General features: G+C 41.0%; 1 protein-coding gene across 1 annotated transcript in view; it reads right to left on the reverse strand.

Moving 5' to 3' along the window:
• gpnmb (glycoprotein (transmembrane) nmb) overlaps window positions 1-13,572 on the reverse strand; it is a 44,037-nt gene that overhangs the window by 2,925 nt on the left and 27,540 nt on the right. Inside the window, exons 7-9 of the mRNA XM_072575307.1 lie at window positions 10,531-10,659; window positions 7,898-8,000; window positions 5,360-5,562 (exon numbers count right to left, since the gene is read on the reverse strand). Coding sequence (XP_072431408.1) covers window positions 5,360-5,562; window positions 7,898-8,000; window positions 10,531-10,659 — 435 coding nt within the window. The remainder of the gene's footprint in view (window positions 1-5,359; window positions 5,563-7,897; window positions 8,001-10,530; window positions 10,660-13,572) is intronic.

Raw genomic sequence — 13,572 nt, forward strand, 5'->3', positions numbered from 1 at the left:
CAATACCACTCTGCCTTCCTTCCTTCTGTGTTTGGTAGGCCATATTGTGTGCAGCAAAAACAGTACACAAGATTGGAGGAGGTACAGGGGAAATGCTGCTTCACCTGGAAAGACTGTTTCAGTCCTTGGATGGTGAGCAGGGAGGAGGTGAAGAGGCAAGTGTTGCACCTTCTGTATTTACATAGCAAGGTGCCATGGAGAGGGGTGTGTTGTTGTTGGTTGTGGAATGGATTCGGTTGTCCCAGAGGGAATGATCCCTACAAAATACAGATGAGGGAGTTATGGGAATTTGACTTTAAACAGTAGCTTGATCTCTCTACATGGATGCTGTCTGACCCACGGTGATCTCCAGAATTTGTGGTTTTCAGTACAGATTCCAGCATCTGCCGTAATTTGTTCCAACATCCTCAGAGTGTTGAGAAAGCTAGCGACAGCGATACTTGATGCATTGGTTGGTTTTCTTTCAAAATTCTGTATCTTCTGGAAAAGTTTCTGCAAACTGCAAAATAGTAAATGTAACCCCACTATTTAAGAAGGAAGATTAGTGGAGGGCGATGGTTAGAATTTTTAAAGGGTATGGTTAAGAACCTACCCAGGCACTAAAAAACATCGACAAAGTTGAGAACATTGGGACAATTGTGAGATGGTCAGCAAGGATCTTGACATCGGGAGGAAAAAAGTCTTATTTTTCAACCATTTGTTAAACAACAAGATGAGATTCTCGCCAGTGAGTGGGAAAAGGCCTATTTGCATACGGAGCATACCTGCCAGATTGAAACTAAGTAGTGACAATTCTTGACATTGTCCTGACATGAAAATCACGGTAGTTACCTGCCAACTCCACTTTACCACTTGCTCATAAGGATATCCATCTTGAACACCAGTCCACAACTTCTCAGTGCACACGCCATGAGCAGTGGCCACATGTATCCCCTGCCATAGATATTGGTATTAGACATGTACCAGCCTCACCACACTCTCATGGCACATCTCTGATCCTCTTGTATAATGGTTCTGCACTTTCATGCTGCATTTTGGAGTGCACCAGCACTTTTCATTGGAATGCTGCTGCCAGGACACTTTACACACAGTTAGATACCGATATCATGGATTTAACCAGATAACATCTCAAGGATTCTCACTTGCTCTCTTTGTACTCACTCACTTTGCACCTGGTTAGATGCTCACAGCATCTCTACTTTGCCTTGTCTGTCTGCATTTTCCCGAATGCCCAAAGTACTTCTTGTTTCGCCTTTTTTTGCAGATACTAAGCCAGACAGCTTCTCAAGGTTGTCAGCAGTCATCAGTCAAGGGGGTGGACATGTTACTTTATGGCATCATGTGACACTAGTCTCACAGCTGCACTATGTGCCAGCGACATACATACCAAACACATGGCATGTGCGTCAATCAAATGGCAATATCTCAACGTCTAAAGAGAGTGGTCCTCAGTCAAGGGAAGGTACCCTTCAGTCAGAGGATCCAGTCCGGGGACTCACAGGAGGTCAGTCAGGGAGCTGCACATAGGTTAGTCAGAGGACTAGACATCATCCAGGGCTGACCATCCAAGTCGGTCATGGGGTGGACCACAGTCAGTCCTGAGAATTCATTTGCTAGATGTCTAGGGGAAATCTTAACAAGGATCACTGACGTGAAAGAGATGGTGAGGAATTCAATTGAGGGGATTGGACGCAGCTTGCTGGGATGCAAAGGGGGTGACAATTGTCAAGGGGGGGGTGACTTTAGCATATAGTGGGAGGAAATGATAATGGTATGGAGGGAAAAGAGATAACGTGGGAGAAGAGTCATCTGTCAACAATACTCTGGTTTTGATGGTGCAATAGTGCATGACTATACTTGGCTTGTTGACACAATATGCCTAGGACTGAGAGGGTAACATGGGGAATTGAACAGTTAGATACTCAAGTTGGATATGGACATAGGGAACAAGAAGTCTCCTGAGTGATATAAACAAGTTAAGTGATTGGGGAAAAATTGGCAGATGGAATATAATGTGGGAAAATGTAAGTTTGTGCACTTTGGCAGGAAGAAAAGAAGAGGTTGATATCATTCAATTTGGTTAGGCTACAGAAAGCAACAGCACAAACAGATATGGTGCTCCTAACATATTACGAAAAAGCTAGCATCCAATTTCATTGGATAACAAAGAAGGCAAATGCAATGTTGGCCTTTCTTTCAAAGGGACTGGAATATAACATAGGGGGATTTTCTTGAAACTATACAAGACATTGGTCAGAACACAGATAGAATACTTTGACAAGTTTGGTCCCTTTATCTAAGGAATGATACACTGGCTTTGGAGGCAGTCCAGAGGTGGTTTACTAGGTTGAACCTGGTTCTGGAGGGATTTTCAAATGAGGAAAGGTTGAGTATTGTATTGGTTGGAGTTTAGAAGAATGAGAAGGGGTTATGATTCATAAGGAGTTTAACAGGGTTGACACAATGATGTTATTTTCCCTTGTGGGAGAGTCTAGGATTAGAAGGCAGAATCTCAAAGTAAGAAGTTGCCCATTTTAGAAAGAGATGAGTCAGACTTTTTCTCTCAGAGGGTGGTGCATCTGTGGAATCTTTTACTGCAGAGGGTTGTCGAGCGTGGATTGGATAGGCAAGGTTGAGATAGGCAAATTTGTAGTCATTGAGAAAATCAAGGATAAGTCAGGAAAGTGGCTGATCAGAGCAGCCTTGATCTATGGAATTTTCTACTGCAGTGGGATATGTGTGTGGATGCTCAATTATTGAGCATATTCAAGACAAATTCAATATATTTCTGGATACATGTGACATCAAGGAACATGGGGATAGTGTGGGAATGTGGTGTTGAGACAAATGATCAGCCATGATCTAAGTGAATGGCAGAGGTTGAATGGTTCAACGCCTGTTCCTACCTCTATAGGTGAAACTTTCTTTTTTGTGAAACTGTATGAAAGTGTGGGAAGGGCTTCCACTTGAGAAAGGTTGGGTTTTCTAATGTAATTATGTTGTTCTCAGCTCATTATATATTCATGCTTGAGTAAAACACCAAATTTTATAGGCAAAAATCTCTGAAGTCCACCAGGACTTTGCAAGTTCCAAAATCCAGGCACTATATTTAAAAGATATCAGAACAATTCATCCTCTGCAACCAAGGAGCATCAGTCAGCCTCTGCGCTTCACCCCTAGAAATGTCAAAGAATAGGTAAAAAGTAGGTCTATATTTTAGTAACACCTCCCTAGAAGTTCTCCTGAAGACTGTCCAAAGAAGAGAACCTCTTTGCTCTATGGATGGCAACAAGAAACCATTCCAACCGATGAAGGCAGCTTGGCTGTTTTGGTCAGCATGTGTGGGTGGTCCAGAAGAAGCTGGTCTCAGTGTCACAAAATGATGAATGATGTGCTCGCTCTGACAGGGTATACACCACTGTCTACTTAAAGCTTCAAGCCCCTAGAAGTGTGAATTCACATAGTAAGGTTGACACAGCCCAGGACTGTCACAGCCAAGATGTTTCCACTCAATGCCTCTTGTACCATCATTGTCACTTAATTGCACCAACTGTATGTCTACTACTTGTACCACAGTGGTATTCCCACTCATTCATCTTCTAGGGTTCACACTTAAAACATAAAAGAAGCTACAACACTCAGCATCTCATACAACATAAAGTCACTGACCCATCTTTACAACTAGGAGAATGTGATCTGATAGCTTCTCATCAAAGACCTGCTTGGGATGAAGGCACAAGCACAAGAGAAAGCTTTTTGAGTTCAGCCGACTTGCAAACCCAAATCAGATTTCTGTCATCAGACTATGTGGTTGCTTCACTTGGGCAGGCTTGTTGGCCTGGTCAGGTTTCATTCCTAACACTTAAAGTATTTAATAACAAATAGTCAGGCTACATAGTACTGAGACTTCTTGCGCTGATCAATGGGAAGAGGCTTCACACTGCTGGCTTCATAATACTGTAAGTGTTTGCACAAAGAAACACCTTAGTTATGAAGTAGTGGAGTAACTATAACATGTTTTTATTCATCAAAGCTTTAAGGAAAGAATCTACTCGTCAGTAAACACCTATATGTAGATGTTGAGTTTGGGAACACGTTTCCGTTTTTGCCAGGAAAATTGTGGCTATGAACATAATTCTATTGTAAAAATACTCAAGTGAACTGCGGATGCTGCAAATCTGAAACAGAAACGGAAATTGCTGGAAATGCTCAGCAGGTCTGCCAGCATCTGTAGAGAGAAACTCTTCCTCAAAACTCAGAACCTCACTTGAATCATTAACCCTAATTTCTATCCATAGATGCTGCCAGACCTGCTAAGTTTTTCCAACAAGATTGGTTTTTGTTTGTGAACATAATTCTACTGGGCTGGGATGCTAATGAGTATTTATGAAATGCAAATTTTTGTAAAACAGGAAGGCGAAAGGGTCTTACAGCCTAACAGCAAAACATTAACCTGTCATGTGCCACCCAATTAAATTCCTCTACCCACCTCTCTAACATCTCTAGGCAGGTAGAGAAAATTCAACCCTATATGCCTAGGGAGGGAATGTGAAACCATTCATTTCAAATGCAAAAAAAGACAAATTGGAATACGTTCTTAATGGCAAGAGACTAGAAACTGTGGAGGAGGAAAGTGGATTAGGTGTTCAGATATGGATAATGTAATGCTTGTGCACATGTTCAAAAAGTAATTAAAATAGTTAGAACATGTTGGCATTTACCAAGTGTTGGAATGCTGAAGGGTGGAAAGTTTACTTCTATTGAGCAGAGTTTTGGTCAGATCTTATCTGGAGTACAGTGCTCAGTTTTGAGCACCACAATTTAGGAAGGATACGTTGGCATTTGAATGGTGTACAGTTCAAATTCATCAGAATTATAAGAAATTAATTTTTGAGAAAAAGGTGCATAAGCTTAACTTGCATTCCTTTCAGTTTATAAGATTGATCTAATTGAAGAGTTTATTTTTAAAAAATCAACTGAAGTGTTAAAATAATTTTATACAAAAAAGAGTGGAAATTTTGAATTTTCTTCCTCCAAAAGGCTGTGTCATTGGAAATTTTCATGATCGGAGATTGGTAAACTTTTACTCAGCAACGTTATCAAGGATATGAATGAAAGGTGGGTAGGTGAGTTACTGTATGTTGTGGTCTATCTGAATGGTGGAATAAGGAATTGAAGAGACTGGTTAGAACGTGTTTCTGCTCACCAAAGTGAAAGAAATACAAATTCAGATCTTAAACCATAATTTCTGTGGATTAGTTAATTTACTGTATTCTTAAATAGCAGGGAAGCTACAATCCAAATGAACCTTGTGTAGTTATTGCTTAAAGAAGTCTAGTCATTGAAAATAAGTGCTTACCTTCAATTGATACCAGAGTACTAGCCACAGCTAAACTGGTATTATCGCTCAATGTGATGTTGACGCAGTAGATGCCAGATTCATTGAAGCGTCTATGAAGGGTCAAATAACATGTATCAACAGCTTCAACAGGGTCACAGATCATGTTTTGCAGCACCATGCATGAACTGTCACCAATTATAGTGCAAACGTCAGTAGGTATACTGCAAGGGAAAAACACAGAAGTCAGGTTACAACTGAGATCTGTGCTGCAATTGCTGAAAGCAAAATTCCATAAAAATAGACCAGAACATTGAACAAGAAAATACTGCAAATTATTGCATCTATCTAAATGGGGAAAAGGTAGGAGAATGACACGGAGTAAAATATTTACTCAGAAAGTTGCTACAGACATGACGTACTAAAATGACTCCTTCTGCAACATAATACTTCTGTGATTCTGAGGTAAGGTTCGACAATATTACCTAAGCAGCTGGATTCTCTACCCACACCTGCAAGTCTTTATAAAGTAGAAGTTCTGCTCAGTCAGAATCTGGTGTACTAACAGTACAGGTACAGCTTGTTTCATTAGGAAAGCCTTTGACAATGGCGATGGTGCAGGGGTTTATAAATCACAGTTAAGGCGCGAGTCTTAACAGATTAAGGTGATCAGTGTATTATTTTTATCAACATTTTGAAATAGTATTCTGATGTAGTCAGCATTCCCTTCAGAGAGGGGAGCAACTTAGTACCCCACTTCAGCTGGTAATCTTAATATGCCATTCCCGTATCTTTGGTGTTCCCCAAACTGAAGGTGCAATCTTTTACCCGTAAAACGCAGTCGACCAATAGCAGAGTTTTGTGGTACATCAATGCATCGGATCTGAGCTCTACAGTCCTGCTTATCTGTGAAGGCAAGCAGCAAAAAAGCAGCCCAACCTCAGCCTATCTAATCTCCTCTCATAGAACAAACCTTCCAGTCTATGGCAGCATGCTAGTGAGTCTTCTCAATACCATCTCTAATGCAATCACATCCTTCTTATAACATATTGACCAGACCTACATGTAGTACTCCAATTGTGGCCCAAGCAGTGTTTTATACAGTTCCCGCATTACCACCCTGCTATCTGATCTGCCTGCCCTGCTACCTTCAGGGAAAGGTGGATATGCACACCAAGGTGCCTCTGATCTTCAGTACTTTCCAAGGTTTTACCATTCATTGTGTAATCCCTAATCCGGTCAGCCTTCCCCAAATGGATTAACTCACTTATCTGGATTAATTCCCATTTGTTCTACCTACCTGTCCAGTCCATTGATATGCTCCTGCAGTTTATGGCTATCCATCTCACTATTTAACACTCCAGCAATTTTAGTGTCTCAATACCTTGATCATGACCCCAATAATTAAATCCAAATCACTAATGTGCGCTGAAACAGCAAGAGTCCCAGCATTGAGCCCAGTAACAGAAATATCCTTCACCCCGTGGTACCTGTATCTCAGCCAATTTTGGATCTAACATCCTACTTTGCCTTGGATTCCACTGGTTCTTACTTTCTTGACCAGTCAGCCATCAGAGACCTATCAAAAACCTTGCTAAAGTCCATGTAGATCACATCAAGTACATTGCTCACATCAACACTCCACCAAAAGAAATTGTTCAGACTTGTTAAATACGACCTCCATTTAACAAATCCATGCTGACTATTCCTCATTAAACTGTGTCTCTTCAAATGCAGATATATTCTATCCCTCAGAATTTTTCTAATAATTTCACCTCCACATAGGTTAGACTGACTGGCCTGTGCTTTCCTAGTCTATCCCTTCCTCATTTTTTTTAGCAAACCTTCAGTCCTCTAGGACCTTACCTGTGGCCAGAGAGGATTTGAAAATAACAGCCAGGGCCTCAGTATCTCCTCTCTTTCTTCCCTCAAATAAAGCCCCCCCCCCACCTCATCAATACCAGCAGCTGCATGTTTCCTACCTGAGCCCTTAGCCAGCTGTGGAGTACTCCTCAACAGTCGGGAGCCAGTTCAAGTAGACTAGCTTCTAGGTGAGGATCTTTTAAAGAGAGTTATTTTGTTTGGAGTTAGAAATCTATGTAATAAACTTCTTGGTTTCTACTCTGAAAATCCACTCATCTGCTGATCAAACCTGGCCTTGTGAACATGGAATGCTCTGGTCCAAATCCAATTACTCATGGTCAGACACACATTCAGCCTTGGAAAGGAAAGCTGCAAAACAATCTAAAAGCAACTTTTTGCTGAGTCAGTGCTCTTGGAAAAAGGCACTTCGAGTTAATTTGAATTTTTTTTTTTACTTAGACAGTTGTGAATATTTTGTATCCCTCAGAGGTTTGGGAATGCTAATTTGTTGACCATATTCAAGGCTGAGATTGATTTAAGATCTTTGGACACCATAGATATGGGAAAAGATATGGGAATCAGGCAGAATAAAAATTGCTGTAGAACACCAGCCATGATTTTACTGAATGATAGAGTAGGCACCATGGCCCCCTATGACTTACTCTAGCTTCTATTTCTTATAAAGTACATACTCACCTGCCCTTACATGTGACAACAAAATTCACCATGGAGTTCTGCTGAAGGTCTGTGGAGATCTGAACACTGGTCACCTCCACAATGCTGACTCCAACAATTCCATCTAACAATGAAAAACAATTCAAAATAATTGACAGTATTAGGCAAGAATGTTCGAAAGCTGATTGGAGGAAGATGTTCGCAGGTAAAGGGACAACTGGAAAATGGGAAGCCTTCAGAAATGAGATAACAAGAGTCCAGAGAAAGTATATTCCTGTCAGGGTGAAAGGGAAGGCTGGTAAGTATAGGGAATGCTGGATGACTAAAGAAATTGGGGTTTGTTTAAGAAAAAGAAGGAAGTATATGTCAGGTATAGACAGGAGAGATTGAGTGAATCCTTAGAAGAGTATAAAGAAAGCAGGAGTATACTTAAGAGGGAAATCAGGAAGGCAAAAAGGGGACATGAGATAGCTTTGGTAAATAGAATTAAGGAGCATCCAAAGGGTTTGTACAAATATATTAAGGACAAAAGGGTAACTAGGGTGAGAATAGGGCCCCTCAAAGATCAGCAAGGCGGCCTTTGTGTGGAGCCACAGAAAATGGGGGAGATACTAAATGAATATTTTCCATCAGTATTTACTGTGGAAAAGGGTATGGAAGATATAGACTGTGGGGAAATAGATGGTGACATCTTGCAAAATGTCCAGATTACAGAGGAGGAAGTGCTGGATGTCTTGAAATGGTTAAAGGTGAATAAATCCCCAGGACCTGATCAGGTGTACCCGAGAACTCTGTGGGAAGCTAGAGAAGTGATTGCTGGGCCTCTTGCTGAGATATTTGTATCATCACTAGTCATAGTTGAGGTGCTGGAAGACTGGAGGTTGGCAAACGTGGTGCCACTGTTTAAGAAGGGAGGTAAAGACAAACCAGGGAACTATAGACCGATGAGCCTGACCTCACTGGTGGGCAAGTTGTTGGAGGGAATCCTGAGGGACAGGATGTATATGTATTTGGAAAGGCAAGGACAGATTCAGGATAGTCAACATGGCTTTGTGTGTGGGAAATCATGTCTCAAAGTTGATTGAGTTTTTTGAAGAAGTAACAAAGAAGATTAATGACAGCAGAGTAGTAGATGTGATCTAAATGGACTTCAGTAAGGCATTCACAAGGTTCCCCATGGGAGACTGATTAGCAAGGTTAGATTTCATGGAATACAGGGAGAACTAGCCATTTGGATACATTTGGTACATCCACAAGCCATTTGGTAGAAGACAGAGGGTGGTAGTGGAGGGTTGTTTTTCAGACTGGAGGCCTGTGACCAGTGGAGTGCCACAAGAATCGGTGCGGGGTCCTCTACTTGTCATCATTTACATATATGATTTGGATGCGAGTATAAGAGGTATCGTTAGTAAGTTTGCAGATTACACCAAAATTGGAGGTGTAGTGGACAGTGAAGAGGATTACCTCAGATTACAACAGGACCTGGACCAGATGGGCCAATGGACTGAGAAGTGACAGATGGAGTTTAATTCAGATAAATGCGAGGTGCTGCATTTTGGAAAAGCAAATCTTAGCAGGACTTATGCACTTAATGGTAAGGTCCTAGGGAGTGTTGCTGAACAAAGAGACCTTGGAGTGCAGGTTCATAGCTCCCTGAAAGTGGAGTCACAGGTAGATAGGATAGTGAAGAATGCATTTGGTATGCTTTCCTTTATTGGTCAGAGTACGGAGTCCAGGAGTTGGGAGGTCATGTTGCGGCTGTACAGGACATTGGTTAGGCCACTGTTGGAATATTGCATGCAATTCTGGTCTCCTTCATATCAGAAAGATGTTGTGAAACTTGAAAGGGTTCAGAAAAGATTTACAAGGACGTTGCCAGGGTTGGAGGATTTGAGATATAGAGAGAGGCTGAACAGGCTGGGGCTGTATTCCCTGGAGCATCGGAGGCTAAGGGTGACCTTATAGAGGTTTACAAAATTACGAGGGGCATGGATAGGATAAATAGACAAAGTCTTTTCCCTGGGTTCGGGGAGTCCAGAACTAGAGGGCATACATTTAGGGTGAGAGGGGAAAGATATAAAAGAGACATAAGGGGCAACTTTTTCACGCAGAGGGTGGTATGTGTATGGAATGAGCTGCCAGAGGGTGTGATGGAAACTGGTACAATTGCAACATTTAAGAGGCATTTGGATGGGTATATGAATAGGAAGGGTTTGGAGGGATATGGGCCAGGCACTGGCAGGTGGGACTAGATTGGGTTGAGATATCTGGTCGGCATGGACAGGTTGGACCAAAGGGTCTGTTTCCATGCTGTACATCTCTATGACTCTATGACTCTAATTATTTTCACTACCATTTCAGAGACATTTATACTCTTGTGTTGTCATATATCTTTTGTATATATTAGTAATTTACTGATTCAACCATGGTAAAGGTTTATTGATGCACTGCACATGTAAACTGAGACTGTGCAGTTAGTTTCTTCAAACAGACTCTACATAGACAGAATATGTTACAATAATTTAAGGTTATGGACAGCAATAGGATCAGGGACTTTTATTAATTCTCCTGCTCATTCAGGAAACTGGGCAGTCAGTCCAGGTTCTCACATAGGATATTTGATTGCAACACAATTTTTAAATAATATTGCATACCCACAACTGTGATGTTTGTTTCAAAGTAACCATATCTGTGAAGATTACAGGCTAATCCTGAGACATCTCTTTTCTCAAGCTGCAGTGGACTGTTTGTACCATTGGTATAAGCAATTGTTGTTGTGGAACCTGGGGAGGAAATAAAATGAATACATTAAATACTACACACGAAGGACAAGTATGTTTTTAACAACACATTGGGGAGATTCTAACTGTGGGAAACAGGGGATTATTAGAGTAGAAATAGAGGTAATTGACTTACAATGATGTCCTCAGAGCCTTAAACTAGGTAGTTGACATATGCACCTGAACTACGCAGAAGTGCTATTCTTTCGCATTCAAGGTTCCATGTCATTCATAGTCTCTGATGCTATTTTAACCACACACAGGGCAGAGAGCATCATGTAATCACTCTGCTCAATCAAACCTGGCTTAAAGCAAAACAGAGACCAGTTCTGACATTATTTTGTTGGCTCAGGTAGAGCAGAAGTGCTCCTGTTTCTCTCTCTGAAAGAATAATGTGGGAAACTGCCATCCTGGGATTCTCCCAACACAGCAACTGTATACAATTTAACACTTTGCGATCCTCCTTCTCAGTTTATTAGCTTGTTGGTAAAATGGGTTTGTGACAGTAATGCCAAATATGCTGCATTTAGAGTGAAGGAGAAGCTGGTCACTGGAGTTTATTCATCCAATGCCATTATGTGCGAGTGTACCCTCCATGCATCACAGTCAATACCAATACTGCCATATAAATAACAACTATCAAAATTCCCGTTCACAAATTCAACCACTTTCTTAAAAAAAATTTTGGATTTGTCAGGCATGACATCCTCTTCATAAATCCCTGCTGGGTCCTCCGAATCACCTAAAAATGTTTACGGTTTTCAGCCACTTTATTCTTCAGCAATTTCCTGACAAAAGATGTTAAGAAATGGACAATAATTCCTTCATCATCTTTCCTAAAAATAACATGTACATGTTTCTAACTTTGAGGAGCAATTCCTGAGTCTAGAGGACTTTGACAGATTATATTTATGGTATCTGCATTGTTCTCACTTTTTGTTTTAATTCAAGGAATGGAAACCAATACTGGGGATTTATCATCATCAATATCATTAGTTTTTTCATTGCGACTAGTTTGTTTACCCTAGTTTTGGTGAATTCTTCAGTAGAACATTGTGATGTTCCTGAGAGTGGGAAATGAGACTGGAGAGGACAGTTAATTCAGCAATGTCAAATTCCCGATTTCAGAATAAAATTTGGTTCTGGTGGACTGACAACAGATTGTGCTTTGCAATGGCAAGTAAAAGAAATCCATCTTTAATATATTAGCATGTTATGAACACTCATTAAAATACAAATCAGAATAATTTGTACATTTGGAATTAAGTATGCAGAATAAGCTAAAGATGTGCTTTCAGTTAAAGCTGGTGTATAGCAAGCCAAGGAGTCACACTGGAGGATTTGGACTGAGTAGTAACTGGTTTCCTTGAATGGGGAGCTTTGTAAACTAGGGGGAGAGGAGGCATCAATGCACTGAAAGCATATGGCAGCTGTGAACAAGGAAGAAAACATGGCTGACCATGGGAAGGAGGGCAGTGGCAGCCCTATCAAAGCTTGTGAGTGACAGAGTGAGAAAATTGGTCTACAACATTGATAGGTGGTAGTTCAAGTAGGATGTGGGGATATCAAGGGATATATTGGGAAAGTCAATGATGAAGACCTAAGAATTTCAGATAACAAAGGGCAAGCATGACAGAAGAAGAGTCGAGGATGACATGTTGCAAAGTCAAAGGTAATCAGACTTGGCAGGGGTGCAGGGTGGGAGGCAGTTGCAGTGAGCTGGCTGATGGTGCCAAAGAAAGCTCTAATGTGATTCAAAATTGGTCAAAAATAAAAGGGGGTCGTGGGTTTAGTGTCACCTTTCAGGGAAAGGGCAATGAAGTGATACAGCAGGAAGGCCTGTGACACCATCCAGTAGGAATAAGGCAATTGTCACTGTATAACTGCCAGTAGATCAATTCTTGCTGGATGGAAAGTGTGCATAGCTATCTCAGTGCTATTCAAATACGGATCTGAATGCTTGCCCCTGTAATGATGGAGCCAGTGACTCCCTGCATGTCTGACCAGGATCTTTGCCCTGCACATCTAATTGTTTGCTAGCTGCCATGTGATTGGGTGTGATTGGACATTCTCCCTCTGAACAGAGACTTCAAGAATACCATTGGGTCACTCAAAATGTGAAGATGATTTTGTCTCCTGACCTTGACTCAGTACTAGTTTGTTTGGGATCTCGAAGGACAGGGTGGTGCAGTGGTCATGTCACTGGAATAGTAATTCAGATCCCCAGACTACTCTCCTGGTTACATAGGATCAAAGCTGGTGGAAGTTAAATTTAATTTCTAAAACTGACCATGATCATTATTGTCATATTGCTTTTCAAATGATTTCAACCCCGACCACCATTGCTACTCCTTTTGCTCAACGTTTTCACTATCTTAACTACTGACCTTATAAATTTGCCTATTTTACCTGTAAGACCTTTTTCTGACAAGGATCAGTATTCCCAACTCATGATCTCTACACCCACACTCTGCCTTCACTTCTATCGCTGATCTCTCTTATCTTCCCATTTCTACTTCTAGCAAAGGATCTGTACTTGAATGATTGCATGTCCTTTGTCCTTTCAGAAACTGATGGACCTGATGTGCATTATCAGCATTTTTGTATTTTTATTTGTCTTTGCACTTTTGGAATTAGATTTTTGTCGATCATTTTTGCTTCATGTGCTGTGTAAACATCTCTACCTTACTTCCTTCCCTTGTCAGTAATAGGAATCTATTGGAGAAGGTGTAGGTCTTGTAGCTTCATGTATCCTTGTGAGGGTGGTTGCTTTTGCTGACATAGAAGCAACAGAAGTAACAAGATGTTGTAACTTTTGAGGGAACAAGGTTAAGAGGAATAAAGAACATTTGAATTGAGCAGAAGCATAATCATTAATACAGTCGCCGTATGTAAGGAAAATTGGAGACAGAAGGA

The sequence above is a fragment of the Chiloscyllium punctatum genome, chromosome 8 (assembly GCF_047496795.1).
Source record: "Chiloscyllium punctatum isolate Juve2018m chromosome 8, sChiPun1.3, whole genome shotgun sequence".
In the NCBI taxonomy this organism is placed as follows: Eukaryota; Metazoa; Chordata; class Chondrichthyes; order Orectolobiformes; family Hemiscylliidae; genus Chiloscyllium; species Chiloscyllium punctatum.